Genomic DNA, 23,621 nt, shown 5'->3' with positions numbered 1-23,621 from the left:
GATTTTTTTTTTTTTTTTTTTTTTTTTTTTTTTTTTTTTTTTTTTTTTTTTTTTTTTTTTTTTTTTTTTTTGGTGTGGTTGTGATTTGAAAGAGAATATAAGAACAACATCCAGATGACACACTCACAATCACAGCAAAAAGAAAAAAAAGATGACAGTAAATCAGCAAATGGGCATTGAAATATTGAGATTCTTACTGATTACTGAACAAGTTTTTGATGCTTGTTGTGGCAATGTGGAGAGACATCAGAGAGGTATGAATGGCTCCTCTTTCTAATGTCAATGGCAGTGGTTTGAGCAGGAGGCTGTGAAGGGCGTGGAGAGATGATCACCGGCGGGATGTCGACTGTATCAACGAGCGGTGGCGGGTGCTGCCAGTGAGGCAGTGGCCCAGCGAGGAGGAGGTTTTGGAGAAGGGGGCCAGCTTCAATCACAGCCTGCAGAAGCTTGCCTTTTTGTGGCAGTGGCTTCTCACAGGCATTTTTACAAACAGTTGGTGGGCGTTCTTGTGCTAACAATGCCTCTCCCACAATTGGGTCAGTTTGAGAGGATTGAATTGTGTTATTATCATCAGAATCAGAACAAGCAAACATCTTACTAGAATCACTGTCACTTTGTGGAGTGATTTCATGTTCTTGATTTTTGTTCTGTTGAATCAACACCAAATTTTCAAACATTAACTTCTCACATTTCGTCTCGACTTCATCTTTCTCTTTAATGGCTCTGTTCAGAAGATCCTTCAAGTTCATAATTTCACATTCTCTTCTCAAAATCTCCTCCTTCGCTGACATGATTGTTGTTTCAAGCTCCAAATTTGTGTGCACAAGAGCATGCCTCAGTTCTTCCCTCCCCTGAAAAATTGGATCAATTCAGAGCAAAATCCAGAAATCCGAAACAGAATCATTTCAAAAATGCAAAATGCGAAGTGTTCGTGAATGAGATACTCACATCTTCGTGATGAGAGCAGAATTCCCAGTCAAAAGATGTGCATTGATCCTCCATTGATGGAAATTCAGTGACAAATTCAGAAGAAATTGAGATTGAGAGGAGATTTTGCTATTGATAGTGGAGAATTCTTGGCATTCCTCTGTTTTTTTGTTTCTTTCCACTTTTTGTGTGATGGGGTTTTCAGTCTCACTAATTAGGGTATTTATAGAATAAACTTATCCTATTTGTCATGCAAAAATCATAAAAAAATAAATAAAAAAAAAAGGCGGAAATACGGAAAAATATATCCTTTTAATCTACAAGAAATTTCTGCCTCTTTTTGAAAAAAATTAAACTCGTGAACTCATGAGTCGAGTTTTTATTTTTTTTTTGTTCGAGTCAACTCGAACTAAACTGAATTTCTTAATATTCTAACTAAAAAGTTAAAACTCGTGAAATTATAACCCTAACGTTGCGTTTGGGCACTCATGTTACTTCGTGTCCCACCGTTCTCTCTCATTCTCACTCTTAATGTTGATAATTGACACGTACAGCCACGCCAAGCAACCGGTAGTCGACAATTGACCCACACATTCTAACATTCGATGCCTTCCCTCTCTCGTCACTGAACATTGTCGTATATGCTTAGTCGAAACTCTACATTTGTCGATGTCTCAATCCATCCTAGTCCGAAAATAGAGAGTTGAGTTGGGGCATATTGTAAACCCTAATTGGTTCATTATGATAGCTAGCCTGGAAGACCAACTCGAAACTTTGGGTTGGTAAAAAAAAAAAAAAAAAAATCCTCCCTAATCCCAAACCCAAACCTATGTCGCCTATGCTTAGTCGAAACCCTAATATTCGTCAACATCCCAACTCATCCTAGCTCGAAAATAGAGGGTTGAGTCATAAACCCTAATTGGTTCATTAGGATAGTTAGCCTACCAGACCAACTNGAAATTTTGGGTTGAAAAAAAAAAAAAAAAAAAAAAAAAAAAAAAAAAAAAAAAAAAAAAAAAATCCTCCCTAATCCTGAACCTATGTCGTCTAAGCTTAGTTGAAACCCTAATATTCGTCGACGTCCCAACCCATCCTAACTCGAAAATAGAGGGTTGAGTCGTAAACCCTAATTAGTTCATCACGAGAGCTACCCTGTTAGACCAATCCAAAATTTTGGGTCGAGATACAAGTTTACCGGCCGAATTTGATTTATTTATTTATTTTCATTTTTAGACTTAAAATTTGTAAAATAATGATACCAAATGGATAATTCAAACTTTAATTTATGACAGATTACAATTCTTATAGTTATGAACACAAAAAAACATAAAGTAGCTCTCAAGCATGCTCACAAATATTATTTGACTTTTATTTAATTAGGACCCACAAAATATATATATATATATATATATATATATATATATACATCAGCATATACAAATATTCCATATATAGATTTGGTCCAATCATAACGCGCCACGTCAAATAAAGATAATTTTATTATTCTTTTTCCATTTTTTAATAAAAAAAATCAATAAATAAATAAATTCACAAGAAAGAAATATAAAAAAGGTCCAAAAAAATGCCAAAAATACTTTCATGATTAAGGAGTGGGACAAGATTTTGAATGTTTGGTTCATAGGCTACAAGAAAGGGGGAATGAATATGTGAAATATGTGGTTAAAGCAAAAGCGAACGGCTTAAGACGTGCTCGTGTTGTTCGCACGTGTGAAATATTCACCAATTCTTTCGAGATTTTTACTTTAAAATGGATCGTGAACCATTTCCCACTTAACTATACAAAAAACCATCCGTTCTTTTTTTATTATTTTTTGATTTTCGACTCGTTTTTTCAAACAAATTACTGGATTTTCTTTATTTAAATAAATTTTCTTTTTCTTTTTTCAAAATTTCAACATTTTTTCAATATGAAAGGAATGATTTTAAACTATTTGGGAAATATTCCAAAAAAATTATTAAAAAAAGAAAAGAAAAAAGAAAGAAAATTTCAAGAATTTCAAGATTCCCATTCACAAAACTAACTTTTAGAAGAACTCAATTGGATTATTCTATTAAAATGGCTCTAATTTTGAGTCCAAACGCAACTTCTTTTTGACCAAAAAATATAACAAATTAAAAAAAATAATAATAAAATAAATAAATAAACCCTAAATTTTTTATAGTCTAAAAGCACCGAATTTTTTTTTTTAAAAAAAATAATAATAAAAGAAATAATGAAATTTTGAGTCTTCTTATATTGGTCAGAGAAGGGAGGGAGACCAAGTTTTTTTTTTTTTTTTTTTTTTTTTTTTATTATTATTATTATTATTATTTTTTTTTTGGTACCAAAAAATGGGGCCTTTCAGATAATGGTGGGGTCTTTGAGATTATGATAAATTTTCCAGAGAGGAGAGAAAAATAAAGAAAAATTAAAAAAATTAAAAAAATAAAATAAAAAATAAGTGGTATCTATGGGCTTCTTTATAAAGGTAATTAATAATAATATTATTATATTTTAAGTTTTTTAGGTTTTTATATTTAGATTTTTTTAACTTTAAATTAATTTTTAAAATTTAACGAATCTATTAATAAATAAAGACCTCATGTGATGATACTTGATAAGGTGTGGTGTGTTCCATATGGAGTGTCTTGTGGTTCTTCGAGTGCAAGCTGCAGAGAGGAATGCCATTAACTAGGGCACTACTAGCCACTAACCACTCGCTCGTTGCCCGTTTGGGCTTCATATTTCAAGTTCGTTATCCTAATCGTCTCCTCTACTTCACAAGGAGTCTGATCCATTCTTCGATCTCCAGTTACTCAATGTAAATAGCTAACTTTTCGGGTGTCTCGCACTCCAAGTGGTATAGATAAACCAGAGTAGGCCATGGCCTATGTTTTTAAATATAATTTAATGTCTTTTTTTACGGTGGATATACATTGTTGACCAACCAATAAGAGGGAGTATTTTCTTTAAAGAAATATTCAACAAATTTTGGAGGTATTATGAATTACAGATAAAAAAAGGGTGGCAGTCAAGGGAATGCAAATCTAGCTCTTCAGTATGAATGTAACACGTGTCACTTTTTTAACACGTGTCCATGCTTGAGTATGACCCTATTTGTCATGAATGGGTATGAGATTCTGATTCTAAGTTATGAAATTATTATTATTATTATTTTAATTCAAAAGTATGGCCGTCACTAGATAAAAAGAAGCATAAAGTGAAAATAATATATCATCTAATATCGTGTCGAATACTGAATGAAAGAAGTATGTACTACTATAAATAAGTTCAAATTTTCTTCTTATTATCTACAACGTAATATCAAAACAAAACGGCTAAATATATATTTTAACATCTAAGTTTGAAAGAATAAGAAACTTTCCTCTTCTAAAAAACATGTTTTTTCTTCTAAATTTTTGTCGGTTACCGATGTGTGTTATGTCATGTAAATCAATCCCGGAATAGTGAGGGACAAAAAGACTGAACATTAGTAATAAAAATGTAAGTATGAGCTGGAATCATCTCTGAACAATAATCACATAAACTTTACCAGAAAATTTACCCTACTTTTGGTTCCATTTCCTCATACAATGAATTGTTTATGCATTGACTGTTCATCTTGAATACCTAAAACAAAGTATAGTCTCTGATAATGTATAATAATAGTAAAATGGGAAAGCCACCAACACACTTCAAGCAAATCATACAAATGATAAATGCAGCCAGAAACATTGATCTTTTAGAACCTGATTCCTTTTTTTGTTGATTCTTTTGACACTTGAGGATCAAACGCGGTTTGGATTTGAAGAAAAAGATGACACCTTTTCCTTTTGGGTTAGTGTCTTCTTATCTTCTTTAGCATGTGAGGGCAGGTGAACCTTTTTTGGGGTCCCACACTCCACATTCTCCTGGTTTTCAGAAGTGAAATCTAAGAGCAGCTTGATCAGTTTCGAGTTTGGGAATGATGGAGCCATTTGCAATTCAAACATATCGGGTATCAACCATGAATGTAGTTTAGCTAGTTAAGATGTATGTCATTGACCCAGATGTTATAGATTTGGATTCCCCGACTCCTATATAACTATGGCTGAGTTATCAACCGTGAATATAGTTTAGCCGATTAAGATGTATGTTATCGATCTAGATGTTATAGATTTGGATTCCTCGACTCCCATATGTTGATGAACTAGAACGAAGAAAAGAAAGGAAGGACAAGCATGAACATGGCAAGTTTGGTATTTAAATGGAAAATGTAGATGTGCAAATCCTGTACAAGTATGACAAAACAGTCACAAAGCCTTGGACTAATTCATGAATCAGATAGATAATGGCAAAGGAAACAGACAACATTGCTAACTCATGAAAGAATTAGAAGATTTTGAAGTATTAAACTAATTTGCCAAGGCAAAACAAGAGTGTTGTTTCACAGATAGAAAGCTTCCTAACGAGCCGATTGGTTGCAAGTCATAACTAATGGGTCATTTTAGTTTGAAAGGTGTTGTGAATGGTTGAATCCATGCAATGAGCTCTGGTTGCAAGTGTTTCTTAAGAGTACAAGCAAGCAAACTAGACGTTTAACAGTCGGTGCACAATCTAAAGCTATCAAAGGATACAGTTACAAAAGCAGTGATGCAACCTTGTCTATCATCGTAACTCTGTCCTCACCTCGACAACAGGAAGAGAAAAATTGGGTTAGGATTGATCATACCTGTCTGCGCATCTTGATATTACGTGGGATTTCCTTATATGACTGAACTTTTTCGACGGCTCGCCGTAACGGCCTACCGACAGATGACCTCCGACATTCTTGAACTTCAGATTTATCAGTAGAATTGCCATGATCTTTTCTTTCTACTGTTGACGTTGTAACAAGTTCACAGACAATGTCTTTGCATTGGGAAGCACTGGTAGAAGTGGAATTTTCTATCTCAGGTAAGTCTTGTGTGGCCATTGGTTCCTCGGGTTTGAATCTTGCAGACTGCCTTCTCGAACATGGCCTGCTAAGAAATTCAATGAAGCTCATCTTTAGTTGGTCTTTTGTATGCTATATAAGGTCGAATAAAGCAATGCACGAACAGACCTTTCGCCTTCAACCTTCTGAACCTCTGTTTGAAGGATTGAAGTCTCTTTACATTGAGAAGTATTGGTAGATTTGGAATTTTCAATGTCGAATAAGTCATTTGTACCAACAGGTTCCTCAGTTTTGAGTCTTTCAGACTGCCTTCTCGAACAAGGCCTATTAGAAATCAATGAAGCTCATGTTCTATTTGTCTTATGTATGCTATACCATTTTGAACACGCCCTGTAAACATAAGCCTAAACAAAGCGATTAAATATACATGAACATACCTCTTTCCTTCAGCCTTTTGAACCTCTACTGGAAGAATTGAAGTTTCTATACATTGAGAAGCACAAGTAGAATTTGAATTTTCTGTCTCCAAGATATCCTTTGCAGCCACTGATTCCTCGGTTTTGAATCTTGTAGATTGCCTTCTAAAGCAAGGCCTGTTCGAAATTCAATCAAGATCAAGTTCGATTTGTCTTTTGTACACTCAATAATCAGATAAACCCAAATAAAGCCATTAAATCTCCATGAACAAACCTCTTGCCTTCAGCCTTTTGAACCTCTGCTGGAAGAATTGAAGTCTCTATACATTGAGAAGCATCGGTAGAACTGGAATTTTTTGTCTCCAAGATATCCTTAGCAGCCACTGATTCCTCGGTTTTGAATTTTGCAGATTGCCTTCTAAAACAGGGTCTGTACGAAATTCAATCAACATCATGTTCGATTTGTCTTTTGTACGCTCAGTAATCAGAAAAACCCAAATAAAGCAATTAAACATCCATGAACAAACCTCTTGCCTTCAACCTTCTGAACCTCTGTTTGAAGAACAGAAGCGCCAAAAGCTGCATTCAGAGGAGAATCCCTTTTAAAAAAATGACAATATGAATATCCTGAAGCCGATGGTAAATTCATGCACTGACACTTACATTCTCTTCTGGATTTTCGTCGCCTGTTAGTCTTGCAAGGCTTATTATCCTTATCTGCATTCATAGATTCCTCTGCCTCACTACATTTGGTAGTCCCTACCTTGAGGTAGAGATAAGAAATGCGTAAGCAGCTAAAGAAAAGTTGACAAAAGAAAACAATAGTATTGTTTAGATGTACCTCTCCAGTTTGGAGTGTTGCTAATTTTCCTTTTCTCTGGGGAGAAAAGTTTCAATCTCAGTGATCAATAAACACTTAATTTAAAACATGAAAGGACTAATATAAGATTAAACTAACCTCCAAATCCAGATTTCTAGCCATAAGAACACCATTTTTACATCCAAGTTCATGCTGAAACGCTTTCAGCTGCAGAAGATTAAACTAGTTTCATTATATGCTGCAACTTAATGGGCAAATGCAAGCTAAATAAAATTTTAGATAGCAGAATTTGACTTACCCTGTCTTTGCTCGAATTAAGTTCCTAAAATTAGAAAAAAAAAAAAAAAACGTCACATAATGAAGAAGATTATCATAATTCATTTTCTAGGCGACTAGGTAGCCATGAACAATTGATAAAAATGGAAACTTAAGACAGAAAGAAGCAGATTACCGCTAACATTTGACTGTTTGCTTGGGCAAGTTGCAGATTTTGTTGCTGCAATTTCTGAAAATTGATTCTCAATTTCTCTAACTCATTTCCACTTATCTCAATTATGCGACTATTTGAAGAATACTAATGAAGGAAAAACTTCATCAATTGAAATGAAGAAAAAAAAAAAAAAAAAAAAAAGACTGAAATGAAGAACAGTGGATCAATGCAACTATCACAGAGGATACTTTCTTTCTGCCAGAACTCGCATGAGTGCCATATTTTCCTGGAAAAACAATCCAAAATCAATGTCAATAAGGTTAGCCAATTCACCAACATGCTAGCTAATAAACCACCATCAAGAGTACCTTCTGTAATTTATCAACATATTCATTGTTCATAAGCAAACTCGGCTGCTGCTTCATATCTCGCTTCTGCACTATTGGTTGCTCCTTCAAGTTACTTATATCCGAAAGCTGTTTTCTCTGCCCATCTCCTACTTTGCAGCTCTTCATAATTTTCTCTCCCGTTAATTTCATGTTTTGACCTAAAACCAACTTTTCCCGGTTACTAAAACTAGTGAAAAACTCACTTCAATTTGCGAAGATCGATTTTGAGGTAGTTCACCTAAATTGAATTATTCTCCCTAAAATTTACAAAAACGTAATGGCATACACCCAAAACCTAGAGTCCTTTGAAAATCATATAAACCCCGACATTCAATTAGGGTTCGAATTAAGCAACCTCAGTTCCTAGAACCCGAATGATTAATGGAAAATCCAACAGGAAGAAAACCAATCAAACGGAAACAAAAAGGAATCTGAAGAATTTGAGAAAAATTTTACAGGGAAAAGATCAAGAAATAAAAAACAAAAAGTACCTCCAACATCGTAGTTCTCTGAATCGTGGGAAATTATACCCTCCATGCTCGAGAAACTACGGTCGAACCCTAAAATCTTTCTGCTTAAACAACAGATCTTGCAAAGAAGGACAGAGTTCCTTCTGCTGAGAGAGAGGACTGAAGAGAGATGAATTCTAAGGATTGAGCGCGAAATGGATAAAAGTTTGAGGCTACAATTGTAAAATTCAAATCGAGAGCACAACGGCAGTCCGAAGTAAGTTCCGAACCTAATTTAAATCTTCGTACGTGTACCGAACCAGCATTTCTGATGGGCCAATGGGCTATCTAATTGGGCCATTCTGGACCTATCATTATCNCGAAACACAAATAGGGTTGAGAAAACTGACCATGGTCGATTCAAATTTCATGTTTTTTTGTTCAGAAAAACTTGTGGTCTATAGAGACCAAGAATTTTGTGAACGTTGAAATATATATATATATATATATATATATATATATATATATATATATATACAAATGTATTAAGAAATAAGAAATGAATAAAAATTTTAAAATATATTTTGGAGCACTCGTAATAAAAATGAATTAAATTAGAGATATCTACAGGGCAGGGTTCCCAACACTTATTTCAATCTTCGTTCTCTATCTCGTTTATCTAATGGAAATAAATTTCTTCTCACTTTCTTCCTCTCGTTCTTCAATAAATGAAGATTTTTCTATCGCATTATGTAAAACTGATCCCGTGGATTAAATTAACATAATATATTGCTATAATTTAAATTAATTTCATATTATCGGGATCATAATAAATGGTGGGAATGTCACTTTCCAAGCTTATTTATTTATTTATCTTAATCTCATCTTTATTACCAACATCTATAATTTGAACAAGGTAAATTTTCATCAATAATTTATTTATTTTAAAATTTTGCATTTATAATCATTCTCTACCAACATCCTTAAATAAGACTTAAACTACCCCAATTTTTTTAATTATTTGACTTTTGTCTACCTAATTGTTCCTAAATCATTGCTAACAAGAAAAATAAAATATCATTTTAATTTAATTAGAGGTTAAATAATAATAATAATAATAATAAATTAAATAAAAATAAAAATAAGTAGTGAGCTATCTATCCAATCCTCCAACCTCCAACCATTAATTATAAGCTGATTTAAGTCAAAATTGGCTTTGTTAAAGAAAATAGACATACAGGATAGCATGTGGGAGGTTGGGGTGGGCCCATATATATATATATATATATATATATATTATTTATTAATTTATTCAGGCTATTTTTTGTAATTTAAAATGTAATTAAATGAAGATTCAGCTCTCTTTATAGTTTTTTAAAAAGCAAAAGAAATGTAAATAGGAAAAGAAAAGGAAATTAAAATACCATTCAACCTCCAAAAATTATTTTCAAATAAAGCAATTTTTTTTTTTTTTTTTTGCAATAAATAATAATAATTGACCATTTGGTCGTATTTTAAGATAAATTTTTTTAAAAAAAAATCACTAAAATAGTTTTCAAATTAACATTTTCTATCTCTCTCAAAAATCCTTTTTTTAAAAAAAAATCTAAAATTAAATACCATCACATTCTCCATTAAACACAGTTTATTGAAAATTGCAGGAAAAATTGTCCTTTTTTTTGCCTAATAAAGCATGATTACGTATGCAATTAAGAATTTCAAGAACACTAAACCAATATTTTAAGAAACTAATCAAGATCCAAATAATAATAATAAATAACCAAAAATAAATAAATAAAGAAAGGAAAGAGAAGATGAAGAATAAAAATAAAGAATAACATGAAAGCAGAGGAACATTAAACAGTCTGTCTCTCTCACCGGAGCAGAGAATTTTTAATGCACAGACAGAAACAGAACCAGAAGAAAGAAAAAGAAAGAACAAAGGAAGAATGGGTTCAACGATTGGAGAAGAAAGCCCACGTTCCCTCCTTGTCTCTCTGGATTATACCCTTTTAGAATAATATTCATCTTTTCAAATAAAGAGAATCTAAAGTGTTCTTTCGGAGTTGTTTTCTTAGCAGATTCATGTATAGTTTAGTTATTAAGCAGTGTTCTTGTTCTTGTTCATGTTCATTTCAAGAAGAAGGTACCTGAAATAGAGTTCTTCTTGTTCTTGTTCTTGTTCTTCATTTCAACAAAATCTACAAGCAGACATGTTGGCTGCCATTGCCATTCTGTTGTTCAGCTGGTTTTTGAACTCCTCTCTGCCTTCTATGGCAGCTTTCAGTTTCAATCTCACTGACCCACATCTTCTTCCAGATCCTGAAACTGTTGCTTATGAAGTTCAGAGGTAAACAAACAAGTTTCCACTGATTCAGGCTTTGTCCAGAACATGCCTCTAATGGGGTTCTGCAGTTGTTCTTGTTTAGGCATTTTAACAAACACCTTGTGTGCATTGTTGTTCTGCTCAAAGGTGTAGTCCCCTGTTTCAACGGCTTCCCACTAACTTATGGATATCTATGTTTCTTGCAGGAGTGTGAATGATTCATTTTCAAGAAGGGAAATGCTGTCGATTCACTCTAAAGGTCAATCAAATTCCTGTCAAACCGGAAACCCTATCGATGATTGTTGGCGCTGCGGTTCAAACTGGCAAGCCAATCGCCAACGGCTTGCAGATTGCAGCATTGGATTTGGCCGAAACGCCATGGGAGGTAAAGGAGGTCAGATCTACATAGTTACAGATTCCTCCGATACTGACCCTGTAAACCCTCGCCCTGGAACTCTCCGCTACGCTGTGGTTCAAGATGAACCTCTCTGGATCGTCTTCGCTGCAGATATGACAATCAAACTCAAGTACGAACTCATGATGAACAGTTACAAAACCCTAGATGGCCGCGGCGCTAATGTCCACATAACCGGCGGCGGTTGCATCACACTTCAGTACATCTCGAATGTAATCATCCACAACATCAACATTCATCACTGTATCCCTACCGGTCACACTAACGTCCGATCAAGCCCTACGCACGTCGGATACAGAGGAAAGTCCGATGGCGATGGAATCTCAATCTTCAGCTCGCGCAACATCTGGATCGATCATTGCTCCTTATCGTACTGTACCGACGGCTTAATCGACGCCATAATGGGATCGACCGGAATCACGATCTCGAACAACTACTTCTCCCACCACGACGAGGTGATGCTGCTGGGGCATGAGGACGGCTATACGCCGGACTCGGGGATGCAGGTGACGATTGCGTTTAATTTGTTCGGCGAGAAGCTGGTTCAGCGGATGCCGCGGTGCCGGCGGGGTTATATACACGTGGTCAACAACGAGTTCCGGTCGTGGGAGATGTACGCCATCGGCGGTAGCGGTGGTCCGACGATCAATAGCCAAGGGAATCGGTATATTGCACCGGGGAATCCCAATGCGAAGGAGGTATGTTAACGTTATTACTCTTTCCTCTCTCCACTCGTTGTACAGTCCACGGCGCGTATTTTGAACGCGCCGCTGAGGGAAATTATTTATAGGGAAGTTTTCAGGGCTTAAGGTAAACATATCACTAATTCCATTTGGTTTTTAATTTTTTTTTCTAACTTTTTCAAAATTTTAATTTTAGCAATTTCTGATAAAGTAGGGGCAAAACTGAAAATTTTAAAATATACAAGGACCAAATGTAAAATATGTAAAGTCAATGATTTGACGAGACAGTCCTCAGCCACTGGCTTCTGTTTTGGACACAGCAGTTGTGTATAGTCAAAGAAGTGAAACGGTGTCGTTCTAATGCAGGTGACGAAGCGCGTGGACACAAACGCGGGGGATTGGTCGGAATGGAACTGGAGGACGGAGGGGGACATTATGGTAAATGGCGCATTTTTTGTGCCGTCCGGCGAAGGACTGAGCAATATGTACGTTAAAGCTTCGAGTGTGGCGCCCAAATCCGCCGCTCTTGTTGACCAGCTCACTCTTAACGCCGGCGTCTTCGGCGGGACCAGGTACTTTTTCTTTCTAAATGACCATATTGCCCTTCATCTTTTCTTTTTTTCTTTTTGGTTAAAATTCATATTTGGTTGATATGATTGGATTGATTATGAATTTTCTCTATAGTTGAAAATTTCAATTGGGTCTTGGTAGTTTAGAGTTTCAATATGAAAGGACCAAAATACCCTTGTTTTTTTTCCCTCGAGATTAATTTGTGCTCGAAAAGTAGCTCAGATCTATCTCGAGGATAAATATGTTCGAGATTCTAGAGATCGGAGAGTAAATGTTAAAAATGTGGTCCTTATAATTTCACAATGTAGAATTTTATAATTGGATATAACGTCATAAATAACTTTTCTAGACTTTTATAAAGAAAAAAAGACAAATAATTTTAACTAAAATACAAATTCATGGATAAATTGAATGGGTAAATGAGATATAGTATGTGGGACTTTGGAGTGAGAATCTAGGGCTGACACAACAGTCGAAAAACACAGCTCACTTGTTTTCTTGTTCTTGTCTTTTGTCTGTCCTGTTCTACCTTGGGTAAGCAAGCAATACCTTTTGCTTTCCCAATCCACTACACACCAAATCTCCTTCAAATAGGATTAAGAGAGATTGGATTAAATTTTGTGGTTAAAATAATTGTAATCAATATGCTACATTACAATATAAACAAGTGTTTAGTAAATTTAAATACTTAGAGCGATCTCGATATATGATCATTTATTAATTAATCGAGATACTTACAAAGTTCAACTCTATTCGGTAATATGAGCTCGATTAGAAGGGTAAAGTTGTCCCCTGTGGATTAGAAAAGAAAAAGTTACATCCATACCATAATCTGGGGTTTGCCCATTTCTCTTTAAGAGTTGGCCAATTAGGCTTTTATTCTATCTAACTCAAACTTAACCAAATCATAGAGCTAGGAATTGAGTGATTATTTGATGTTCATCTTGATGGATACTCAAGCACTGTTCCATTTTCAATGATGTAGGGAGAGTAGACAGAGCAGCTCGTACTCTGGAGACGAGAGCTTTTCCAATTCCGGGTCCAGTGGCAGCGACGGCGGTGGTGACTACTTCGGGATGATATTCGGCGGGGGCGGTGTGAACAGTGCACTGCCACCATCTCTTTCAGTTGTTAACATGGTCGTTCTAACCCTGCTTACTATTTTAGTTCTGTACACAAACTCCATTTATAATGCTTTATTATCATTGACAGCATTGTAGTACTTGGAAAAGTTCAGAAAATGTTATATAAACTACAAAAGGAAAAGAAAAAAAAGATGCCTCTTTCTATATCCTACATGTATGTGTTTAATATAATTAAAATAAGGCATGGTATGGCAAAGAAGCAAAAAGGAGGTGAATTTTAAACGTACCAGTAAAACATCAACGTTGTCGAAACATGGGTTGTCTGTCTGTCGGTGGAAATATTTGACAAAATGGAATCTTTGGAACCACAGCACGTGGAAATGAGGATGATATCTCCCTCCCATAACGAGTGAAAGATCCGCTGCCATGCTGCTGTACCATTGTTCTGTTTCAAAAACTTAAAAGTTAGCATATTCAAGCTCGAAAATAGGGAAGAAACACACCAACTTGAATATAACTCATTCAAACTCGAAAACAAGGAAGAAGCACACCAACTTGAATACAACTCATCTATTAGTATACGTATCTTAAATTTAAAGATTAAAGCCAACTTGAATATAACTCATCAATTAGTATACGTATCTTAAATTTAAAGATTAAAGGTTCGAATACCTTTGATATCTTTCGCTCATTCATACAATACCTGAAGGATCACCAGATGATTGTCGACAGAGGTACCATCTCTAATATCTTTGATAGATCTCTATCTTTCACTCATCCATACAATATCGAGTGGATCATCGACAGAGGTATCATTTTTCAAATAGGAAATCCCCAATACAATACCTGAAAGATCATCGACAGAGGTCATTTTTCAAACAGGAAATCCCAAATTTTATCAACACAGGTATCAACTTTCAAATAGGAAATAACCCATTCTCCATGACTTATCTGATTTTACAACTGTCAGCTCAAGAAATAAGACAATGAATTTGGCTGCAAAGTAGAATGATAAAGTGCACTATGCATATGGCCCCATGAGAAAAACTTTTGGAACCTACAATTTCGCTAGTTAATCAAACATGCTCAAAGATATGAAGAGCTACACAGCATGATAGTTTTTGATAGTTTTTGATAGTTTTCTATTAACACATCCAGGGCATGCATCGGCTCTAATCTTCAAAAAGTTAGAAAGTTATTAACAAGGAGTGCGATTTTCATCGTTTCCCTTACAAGAAACAGTCTTAACAGTAAACTCCTGCTTTGTCCACAGAACATTAAGTGAGATATTACCATCAATCACCGACCCCAACCAGACAACGATTTCCCATCATCTGCATAACTCGATTTTCCCCAACCTGCAGCGTCGTTACTGGATGTAGGCTTGTCCCAACCCCCTCCTCCTCCTTGGGCACCTGCATTGGCTTCTTTGTTCCAGTTGCCCTTCTGGCTACTGTCAGCTTCCTTGTCCGTGGTCCAGGTCGATGGCTTCCAGACAGAACTTTGACCCTCACCAGAAGCCTCAGAAGATTTCCAATATTTGGCCTGATTTTCACTTTGATCATTCCAACCTCCATCGCTAGCAACTGCATTCACATCCTTCATCGATGATTGATTATCAGTTCCTTCATTCCAACCAGATGCTGACTTCTGCCAGCCTCCGCCTTGAGTATGAGTATCCGCCTTTGCAGCTTTGCCCCAGCTATTCTTCTGATCACCACTCTCTTCAATCTCCTTGCAAGCAGTTGATTTATTCCAGCCGGAATTATCATTCACACCAGAAGAACCAGATGCTTTCCAATTAATGTTCTCATTCCCACTTGGTGCCTTCCAACCTGATCCCTCGCCAGCATCATTGCTCGACTTCCAACTCTGCTGCTGGTTCTTGTCATCGCCTCCTCCGATCCAGGACCCTGCAGTGCCATCGCCACTGCCCCACTCTCCATTGTTACCTGAACCTGTGCTCCAGCTTGCAGGTTTATCCACATTGTCATCATCATTTGAACCACCATCTTGATTCCTTCTTCCACGGCCTCGGCCTCCAAATCCGCCTCTATCTGATCCAGACTTCCCCCAGCTTCCACCACCACCTCCACTCCATCCTCCATAGTCACTATTATTTGAACCACCTTCTTGGCTCCATTTTCCAGAGCCTCCGCCTCCAAATCCCCCTCTGTCTGATCCAGACTTCCCCCAGTTACCACCACTACTCCAACCTCCTCCATTGTCGCAATCATTTGTATCACCTTCTCGATTCCATCTTCCACGGCCTCGGCCTCCAAATCCACCTCTGTCAGATTGAGACTTCTCCCAGCTGCCACCACCCCGCCCTCCACTGTCACCACCATCATTTGAACCACTTTCTTGATTCCATCTTCCACGGCCTCTGCCTCCATATCCGCCTCTACCACCACTCCACCCTCCTCCATTGTCACCATCACGTGAACCGCCTTCCTGGTTCCATCTTCCACGACCTCGGCCTCTAAAACCACCTCTGTCTGATCCAGATCTCTCCCTGTCACCACCACCACTACTCCACCCTCTATTCTCACCATCATTTGAACCACTTTCTCTGTTCCATCTTCCACGGCCTCTGACACCAAATCCACCTCGATCTGAACTAGATTTCTCCCAGTCACCACCACCACTACTCCACCCTTTATTGTCCCCATCATTTGAACCACCTTCACTGTTCCATCTCCCACGGCCTCTGCCTCCAAATCCTCCTCTGTCTGATCCACCTCTACCAAATCCACCTCTATCAGATCTGCCTCTACCACCAAACCGACCCCTTTCACCCCTTCCTCTGAAAGAACCTATACCTCTAAAGCCTCCTCTATCACTACTTTCTCCTCTCCAATCATTGGAAACTTCAGTCTGAGCTTCAGCACCATTGTTGGAATGATAAGCATTAAATTCATTTCCTGAGTTCCAGTTACTTTTCTCGCCCCAGTTCAAATTGCCACTACCAGAACTCCAGTTGCTTTTCTTAGCCGAACTAGAATCCTCATTTCCAGTATCAGATTTTTTTTTCCAATTAGAACCCCAGCTACTCCCTTGGTCGCTTGAGCCGGCTTCCTTGCTGGTCTGACCCCACCCAGATGCAGAATCTCCAGAAGTTTTTCCAACATTCCAACCACTGCCTTGATTCTCCAGCTCGTTATCTTTTCCACTTTCAACAGATTTCTTATTCCATGGTGAATTGTCCTCAGAAGCTTTCGTCTCATTAGAACTGTGCTGCTTATTCCAACCTCCCCCCCACTGATCTCCTTTGGAAGCTGTCAATCTTGAGGAATGAGATTTATCTTTCCAAATAGCTGAATCCCCATCAGATGACTTGGAATTCCAACTTCTATTTCCACCCTCACGTTCTGATTCATTAGATTTTTTCCAACTGTCATTTCCATCTCCACAAGCGGTAGTTTTATTCCAAGCAGAACTGCCACCATCACCCACATTCATTGGCTTACCCCAACCACCTGCCTCGTCCTGGTTGCCCCAGTTTGATGTTTGACCTCCCTTCATTGAAGTGTCTTCATTCCAACCACTTGGATTGATCTTATTTTCTGCTCCTGGTTTGGTCCAGCCACCTACATTGTCTTTGCCAGCTGTCTGAATCTCAGAGACAGTGGTTGAAACATTCTGGTGACCCCAGCTTCCATTTGATCTATTTTTGCTGCCCCACTTATCAGCTGAGGTTTCTGATGGAGTATTGTTATCACCAACACTAACACTTGGATTCTTTTTCCACCCCCCAGATTCTGAATCTTTATCTCTGCTCCATTCACTGAGTTCATTCTTTCCAGAGGTTCCACCGCCCCACTTTCCAGTCTGATTATCAGAAGTTACATGCTTCCCTTTGTCCCACTTGTCGCCAGCAGAATCTCCACTAGGTACTATTGATTTGCCCCAGGCACCAGAAACGTTACCATCTGAAATAGTTTTAGCAGTAGCTTTGTCCCATGACTCGCTCTTACCCCATCCACAGGCTTGATCATCATTAGCAGTATCAACACTCGAATTTGCAGTACCCCAGGAAGTGTTTGCTTCTGCAGTCGACTTGCTAACCCAAGGAGAGTCTTCAACATCTATAGTTATCATGGAAAACAACATAAACCAGCTTCTTAGAAATTAATGAAGTATAAATTACTAAAGAAAAACGCCCAATTCGTAGTACCTTTTTTAGCATCAAGATTTTCTGAACCAAAAGGATTCGTGGAACTGGACCCAGGACAATTCTGCAACCAGAAAGAGAGAGAATATGCATGGAAAATTTTCTTGGAGCATTAACATTTAACAGCACAAAGAAGAAGCAGAAAGTGATCGAAGAGCAAAACTAACCAAGGTACCAGACTCGGGGAAACTGGGCCATGGACTTCTGCAGAGAAGTATATTTACAAAAACTAATTTGTGAATGGACATAGAGAAACAGTAGCGAAATTCATAATTACAAAAGTCTCAATATGCAGATATTGCCTCTTAGATCAGATAAAACTAAAAAAGTCTTTTCAATAAAACTAATAAAGGAAATTTAATATACATACAAACAAACGTATGTTTGACCATGCGTTGCACATCTTGAAGCATACAGTCAGAATATAGTCGTGACAATTTCTCAGACTATAACATTATAAATATCTCATGTTCATATCTATCAATTAGTTTCAATAACCATCCCCTGACCAAAAAAAACACATACAACCACCATCATTGCACTAGTAGCTTTCAGGTGATTTACCCAGATTGAAACAAGGAACTTCTTTCTAAAGAAAAAAGGAATAAAGACAAAAGATAGGAGATTAATAATGAACACTATATTCATCGACATAAAGATCTCGTGATAATAAGAAATTCTAAAGTGGAGTTGATGGGACACATCCTCTTACAGAGATTACTAATGAAAGCTCTACAAAATCTTTTAAAGCCAAAAAAAAAAAAGTGAGAGAAACCTCCCGACAAGTTTGAATGCATTTCAACAACAAATGTACTCTTGCAGACCATCAAGTAACTATCATGGTCTAAGTTAGCCTGTTTATGAGTACATATAATTTAAAGTAGATAAAGAAAAGCATAAAAAAAAAACTTTCTACGGACAACAGTAATACATTGAGCACAAGGCCAATAATCACATTCTACATAGTTCAGACTTGATTATGTAAGACACTCAGTATAGCTTATCCATAATTGCTTTTTTCATTTTCTTTTCTTCTTAAATTTAAATCAAGGATTGAGAAAAGGAAGTTCAATGTCCAAGTACATTGGTATCCAGAAACATACCTTTCTGAAGAAGCCCCGGCAGAATTCCAGCCATCACCAGCTGCAGATGACCCCGTACCACCCATCCAATCTTACAAAGAACAAGCATGTCAAACTAGTAATCGTGAAAGTTATGTTTCTGAACAAGTGTGTCAAACTAGTAATACTAAAAAAAATGTTCGCGGAGGAAATAAATATGTACTTTGGTAAAATAAAATTGATTGTGTGAATAGGCAATAAATCTGCACTTACTATTTTAAAAAATACATTTAAAAGAGATTAATATAACCTCTCAAACATTCTAGGAATTCACTCACGCAAGAAATTAAGATGCAAAATTTCAAATACGAATTCAAACCTTGGGAGCTGCCTTCATTTCCCAGTATATCAAATGGTTTTAGAGAAGAAAATTCAGGATCCTCACTGTAAAATGATATTTTTATTGCATGAGTGAGAGAGAGAGATAAAACGTACAATCTCTAGTAAACTGCTCAAGAAAACATTGGCATTTTTAGAACAGTACCTAACAGACACGGCAGAGCTCTTTCTATGTACCTCCGTAAGAAGATCAAATCTGACTGTGGAAATTCAATTTAAAAAAATAAATAACATCGTTAAAATTGTCTAGCTTCCAATCTAACCAGTACTCACAGACAATATTCAACAGGGCCAAGATACAATCACAACCAACATCAAACAGACCTGTAAGAACCTTCTGTCGGGAATCAAGCTTCACCGTAACATCTCTTTTACGCACAGCTATAACACGACATAGGTATCCCTTTAAAGGACCAACACGTATTCTCAAGGTTTGACCAATGGAGAACATTCCATCTCCTCTATCATCACGGTTGTCTGCATCCAAAGAAGGTCTTCAACAGTAATATATATGAGTAAAATGCCTATGCATCAGCAATATCGATACATACACTCACGGCCTTCCTTCTCTGCCCATGGCTTTTTAGGGGATAGAGGTGATTTGGGCGAAGAGGAGAAATCCTCAAAACCAGAGAAACCCTTGTCATCCTCCTAAATGGAGAAAAAAATTGTATGGTTCAGCACAAGCTAAACGAATGATCAACAAAATAAAGAGAACATTCACAGAACCTTTCCACTAGGTGCATCATAAGAAATCTTGATTTTCGCACACAAGTTAGATTTGCAGGAGAAATAACCATCGTTGTCCACCTCATTCTCATCATATACAAACACCGTGTGCCTGTATACATGCTTAACAATCCCTTGCTTATCCTGTAAGTTCAAAGAAATTGTGTAAGACAGCCTACTACTTTATAGGATACATCAACAGGTAAATTGTTTTAAAAAAAGAACGAACCTTCAATGAACCTTCCAAAACCTTGACATTGTCTGAAACAGAGATGATCTTTCCATTGTGATCAACAGAAGTAAATTTAGCATCTAAAGGCCCACTTTTCAACTCTTTCCGTTGCACATTCACCACAACAGATCCATCAAGGCCATCCTTCAAAATCTAGATAACAGGAAAGGCAGGAGGGATAATAGAAATTAGTGACCGGACGAATGGTAAAAAATAAATTAATTGAAACTTTTAGTGATATATATACCTTGTAACTATCATCTTTTTCCGTCCCTAATATCATCCCAAAATCTTTCCGGCTGCAAGGGTCAGCAAGGTTACCATTTGCAAAGTAATTGAGTTATGGGTCAACGAAATCTGTTAGTACAGTTTTTTTGAGAAAATATAATGTGACTCACCCAAAACAAACAAGATCATGATCTCCAAAGCTGATCATGGAACTAGACCCTGATGAGCCCTCTCCTTTACCACCCCCCTTTTCAGTCCTAATAATCTTCTTTTTCTTCTTTTCACCATAAAGTTGAGAAAGCCACTCAAGATCATTAGCTTCGATGCTCTCAGGAGGCTTGAACTTTAAGAGCTCATCTTCAGATGGCATCACACCCCAGCAGTTTAATGAATCTAAAGATACTTTTTTGTATAGATATCCATCCTTGAGCATCATCCCATCAAGAAATTCAAAAAGCTTCCCAGTTTCACGGTCACGCCTAAATTGCATGAGTGGTCGAAATTCCCTGCAAAAAGCAAAGAATAAAAATCTTAACGTAAATGTGCCCATAAAAGAAAAAAAAAACATAATAAAAGCATTAAGTGACTTCTTATTACTCAAGTTCGCTAGAGTTGATCAATCGTGGTGCAGGATTGGTAACTTTTTTAGCAACGACTCCTCCACCCTATAATGAGAAGAGACATTATTCCAGGTGGAATATGTATTCGTAATATCTTACTCTTTAAACTTAAAAGGGCACCGAGAGAGAGAGAGAGAGAGAAACTTTTATATCAGAACTTCACCAACAAATTTTTACAATTGAAATGAGTGAGAGGGATTTTAATTGAATACATAATTGTTAAACTACATTAATTTGCAATCATGTCCGTGCTTCCTATTGACATAATTTTAATATGGCTGTAAGAGAAATTGCTTTAGGGAGCAGCAAACACAAAGACTTAACAGAGAGTTTAAAACTTAATGCCTGAAAACTACCACTCAGAATACCGCCCAGTTGCTTGAAAACATAGAGCAGAAGGTTAACAATTCAAATAATAGTCAAAAGAATGACAGATACAAAGTATAGTTAATGATATTCATGGTAAATCATACAACCTTTCTTTAGAAAGCTAACATATCGTCAAAAGGAGTGTTCCTCATGAAGATGGAGGGTACAAAATCCAATCCAAAGACAAAAGGCAAGAGCCAATTTATATAAGAAAGATTTCTGTAATTGTCTGATAAAGAAGGGGGGATAATCTAATTAAAAAAAAATAACAAATACGGAAACTCTCCATTTCAATGCATCTAGAAACAAGGATGAGTGATTCACATTAATCTCATATTCACGCACTACCAAATCTTAGTGCGTCACATTCCCCGTCTTAAAAAGATTTATTTCCCTTTAAAATGTACGCCTTTCTTTTTGGAAAAAAGACCACAAAAAATCTGATGGATATAGTCTTTGAATAAAAAGCTAGCTAAGGTTCAAGGAATTAAAAGAACCCACATTTTTGCAGTGTGCTAAAAGTGAATAATCAAATAGGTAAGCATTATCTGAAATATAAGAATCGAATGAGACAGGTAGAGCCCATAGGGGAATAATATAACAGTTTCCAGTAGTGTAATATCAGATAATAGTTGCAGCAAGTAGAACAATACTACACCCATTCAAAATATAAGAGTTCAAAAGGTAGGCAAAGTTTCATACAAATTTTTCAGCCATAGATTGAAGATCAATTCTCGGAATCAGCTTCACTGTTGCTCTCTTGCGTGCATTGTTGACAGCAACAATCTACAAAAACTACTAAATATTATTTTATGAAAAAAAAAGGGGGAAAGTAGTGTTTAAAAATGCTAAACCTCAGTCTGTCTACAAGTTATTACACTCCACCTGAGCAAGGTCTCCCTTGTATTTTCCATTTTTTACACGGGCCATTGTACCCACAGCAACTTCACTGACTCTACTTTGAACAGTAAGCAACTGAGAGATGTCATTTTCAGGAACAGAAGCTATACGGGTAGAATATATTCCATTTATGCCTTTACATGCCTGGATCCAGAGTTACCCATCAAATGTTATACTTATTACTGACTAGTAGAAATTATCTAGCACTACCAGAAAGTCTCAGGCTACCTCAATTAAATCATACTGCCTTGGAGCTTCTATGTAAATAAAACCTTTTATATGCTCCACACAAAATGCAGATTTTATCTGTAACTTGGTACCAAACGAGTGCAAATCAACAAATTTCTGCATGAGACAAAAAACTGATTGCCGCTCACGCCCAACCTACAAAGAAAATTTACAAACCATAAAAATCAATGAATGAAGCTAGAAAAATTGAAATGAAGACTGTATACTCAATCCTTAGCTCTAGAATGTGTTTCCATTGATTAAGCACCATACCATGCATTTAACCTTCCACAGAGAGATAATATCCCTGGCAGATTGCTGAGGAGGGTTTCTTCCAGTGGAAATTTTGTTTTCATAATTTTCTTCTGCAAATGCACCAAGTCCAGGACCTCGACTGTAATGTTCCTCCATCATTCTATCAAATTCTTCCTCATTCATTTCCTCTTCTTTGGGGAAAAATGGGATATTTTGAGCTTTTGAATCATCATTCTTAAATGCCGGTACTGGCTCAAACTCTTCCTCCATGAAATCTATTTTTGTCAAACAAGAGGGTTCAGTAAAATAAAGACAAAAGGTTGTCTTGAGGCTTCTTCTCTTAGGAAACCAACAAGACGCTCCAATTTGGATGGATTAACATTGTTTTTTTGTTAACAACGGGCAAAAACAGTCCTAAACCATGATCATTTCCATCAATTACTTCCAATTGACAGTTTTCAAACAAATAACACCAAAAGATCAAAACCAAACACAATGTAGAACAAAAATACAAAACAACAAACTCCAAACAGTAATATAAACCCCCAAAGCGACGAAAACAACGGCAACCAGTAAAGAGAGGAAAACAAGAGATAATCTACCATCAAGAAAATCACTGTCGTCGCTATAGGCACCGAGTTCGGGAGAAACATCTTCGAAGAACTGGAGTACGCTACGGTCCATCCTCTTGCGAGCAGCGGAGCTATCGGTGTCATCGCGAAGCTTCCGTTTACCGGAGGAGGTGTCTTTGGCAATCCCCTTGCCCTTGGACGCCATGGCTAAGGCGGAGAGTGGAAGGATTGAAAATGGGGGAAGGAAATGCGAATAAGAAGGAAGGACATGCAGATTGAGAGGGAAGTGGAGTCCGCTGTTCAGGCGTTGAGTGTGCGAGCTCTGCTCTGAAAGGAATTCCCTCGCTTTTCTACGTACAATGCATTCTCGCTTTTTCCTTTTTTTTTTTTTTTTTTTTTTTTTTTTTTTTTTTTTTTTTTTTTTTTTT

The 23,621-nt window shown here is 36.8% G+C and overlaps 4 protein-coding genes and 1 long non-coding RNA gene across 9 annotated transcripts; 1 reads left to right on the top strand and 4 right to left on the bottom strand.

Moving 5' to 3' along the window:
• Nucleotides 1-96: 96 nt before the first annotated feature.
• On the bottom strand, nt 97-1,172 carry LOC111487308. The gene is made up of 2 exons (XM_023134686.1): nt 949-1,172; nt 97-851 (listed from the first exon to the last, which is right to left on the bottom strand). The coding sequence occupies exons 1-2, from the start codon at nt 1,000-1,002 to the stop codon at nt 201-203; spliced, it is 705 nt and encodes a 234-aa protein (XP_022990454.1). The 5' UTR covers nt 1,003-1,172; the 3' UTR covers nt 97-200.
• A 4,026-nt stretch (nt 1,173-5,198) lies between these two features.
• LOC111487235 (SHUGOSHIN 2-like) lies at nt 5,199-8,707 on the bottom strand. 4 transcript variants are annotated; one of them, XM_023134577.1, is made up of 13 exons: nt 8,390-8,706; nt 7,878-8,056; nt 7,758-7,795; nt 7,531-7,639; nt 7,378-7,401; nt 7,226-7,286; nt 7,101-7,138; nt 6,923-7,022; nt 6,787-6,838; nt 6,534-6,689; nt 6,281-6,436; nt 6,012-6,167; nt 5,199-5,931 (listed from the first exon to the last, which is right to left on the bottom strand). In XM_023134577.1, the coding sequence occupies exons 1-13, from the start codon at nt 8,433-8,435 to the stop codon at nt 5,634-5,636; spliced, it is 1,413 nt and encodes a 470-aa protein (XP_022990345.1). In that variant the 5' UTR covers nt 8,436-8,706; the 3' UTR covers nt 5,199-5,633. The 4 variants fall into 4 exon arrangements, with proteins under 4 accessions (XP_022990345.1, XP_022990343.1, XP_022990344.1 ...); XM_023134575.1 differs by having other exon boundaries at nt 7,101-7,136; nt 7,218-7,286; nt 8,390-8,705; XM_023134576.1 differs by having other exon boundaries at nt 5,199-5,928; nt 7,101-7,136; nt 7,218-7,286; nt 8,390-8,702.
• Nucleotides 8,708-10,200: 1,493 nt separating this feature from the next.
• On the top strand, nt 10,201-13,637 carry LOC111487228 (probable pectate lyase 12). The gene is made up of 4 exons (XM_023134564.1): nt 10,201-10,697; nt 10,880-11,786; nt 12,138-12,343; nt 13,327-13,637. Exons 1-4 carry the CDS (start codon nt 10,561-10,563, stop codon nt 13,559-13,561), a joined length of 1,485 nt encoding a protein of 494 aa, XP_022990332.1. The 5' UTR covers nt 10,201-10,560; the 3' UTR covers nt 13,562-13,637.
• Nucleotides 12,675-14,068, bottom strand: LOC111487356. 2 transcript variants are annotated; one of them, XR_002719042.1, is made up of 4 exons: nt 13,714-14,055; nt 13,352-13,510; nt 13,080-13,133; nt 12,675-12,925 (listed from the first exon to the last, which is right to left on the bottom strand). It is a non-coding gene; the product is annotated as an uncharacterized LOC111487356 (long non-coding RNA). The 2 variants fall into 2 exon arrangements; XR_002719043.1 differs by lacking the exon at nt 13,352-13,510 and having other exon boundaries at nt 13,714-14,068.
• A 396-nt stretch (nt 14,069-14,464) lies between these two features.
• On the bottom strand, nt 14,465-23,568 carry LOC111487162 (protein RNA-directed DNA methylation 3-like). Its single transcript, XM_023134430.1, has 18 exons — nt 23,224-23,568; nt 22,640-22,896; nt 22,367-22,522; nt 22,124-22,282; nt 21,941-22,024; nt 20,847-20,914; nt 20,420-20,755; nt 20,269-20,320; nt 20,019-20,174; nt 19,790-19,933; nt 19,612-19,711; nt 19,385-19,537; nt 19,206-19,260; nt 19,041-19,105; nt 18,704-18,773; nt 17,768-17,804; nt 17,604-17,664; nt 14,465-17,514 (listed from the first exon to the last, which is right to left on the bottom strand). Exons 1-18 carry the CDS (start codon nt 23,396-23,398, stop codon nt 14,726-14,728), a joined length of 4,917 nt encoding a protein of 1,638 aa, XP_022990198.1. The 5' UTR covers nt 23,399-23,568; the 3' UTR covers nt 14,465-14,725.
• Nucleotides 23,569-23,621: the final 53 nt, after the last annotated feature.

Source organism: Cucurbita maxima, unplaced genomic scaffold (genome assembly GCF_002738345.1).
Source record: "Cucurbita maxima cultivar Rimu unplaced genomic scaffold, Cmax_1.0 Cma_Scf00012, whole genome shotgun sequence".
In the NCBI taxonomy this organism is placed as follows: domain Eukaryota; kingdom Viridiplantae; phylum Streptophyta; class Magnoliopsida; order Cucurbitales; family Cucurbitaceae; genus Cucurbita; species Cucurbita maxima.
This window is presented reverse-complemented; position numbering and strand designations above follow the sequence as displayed.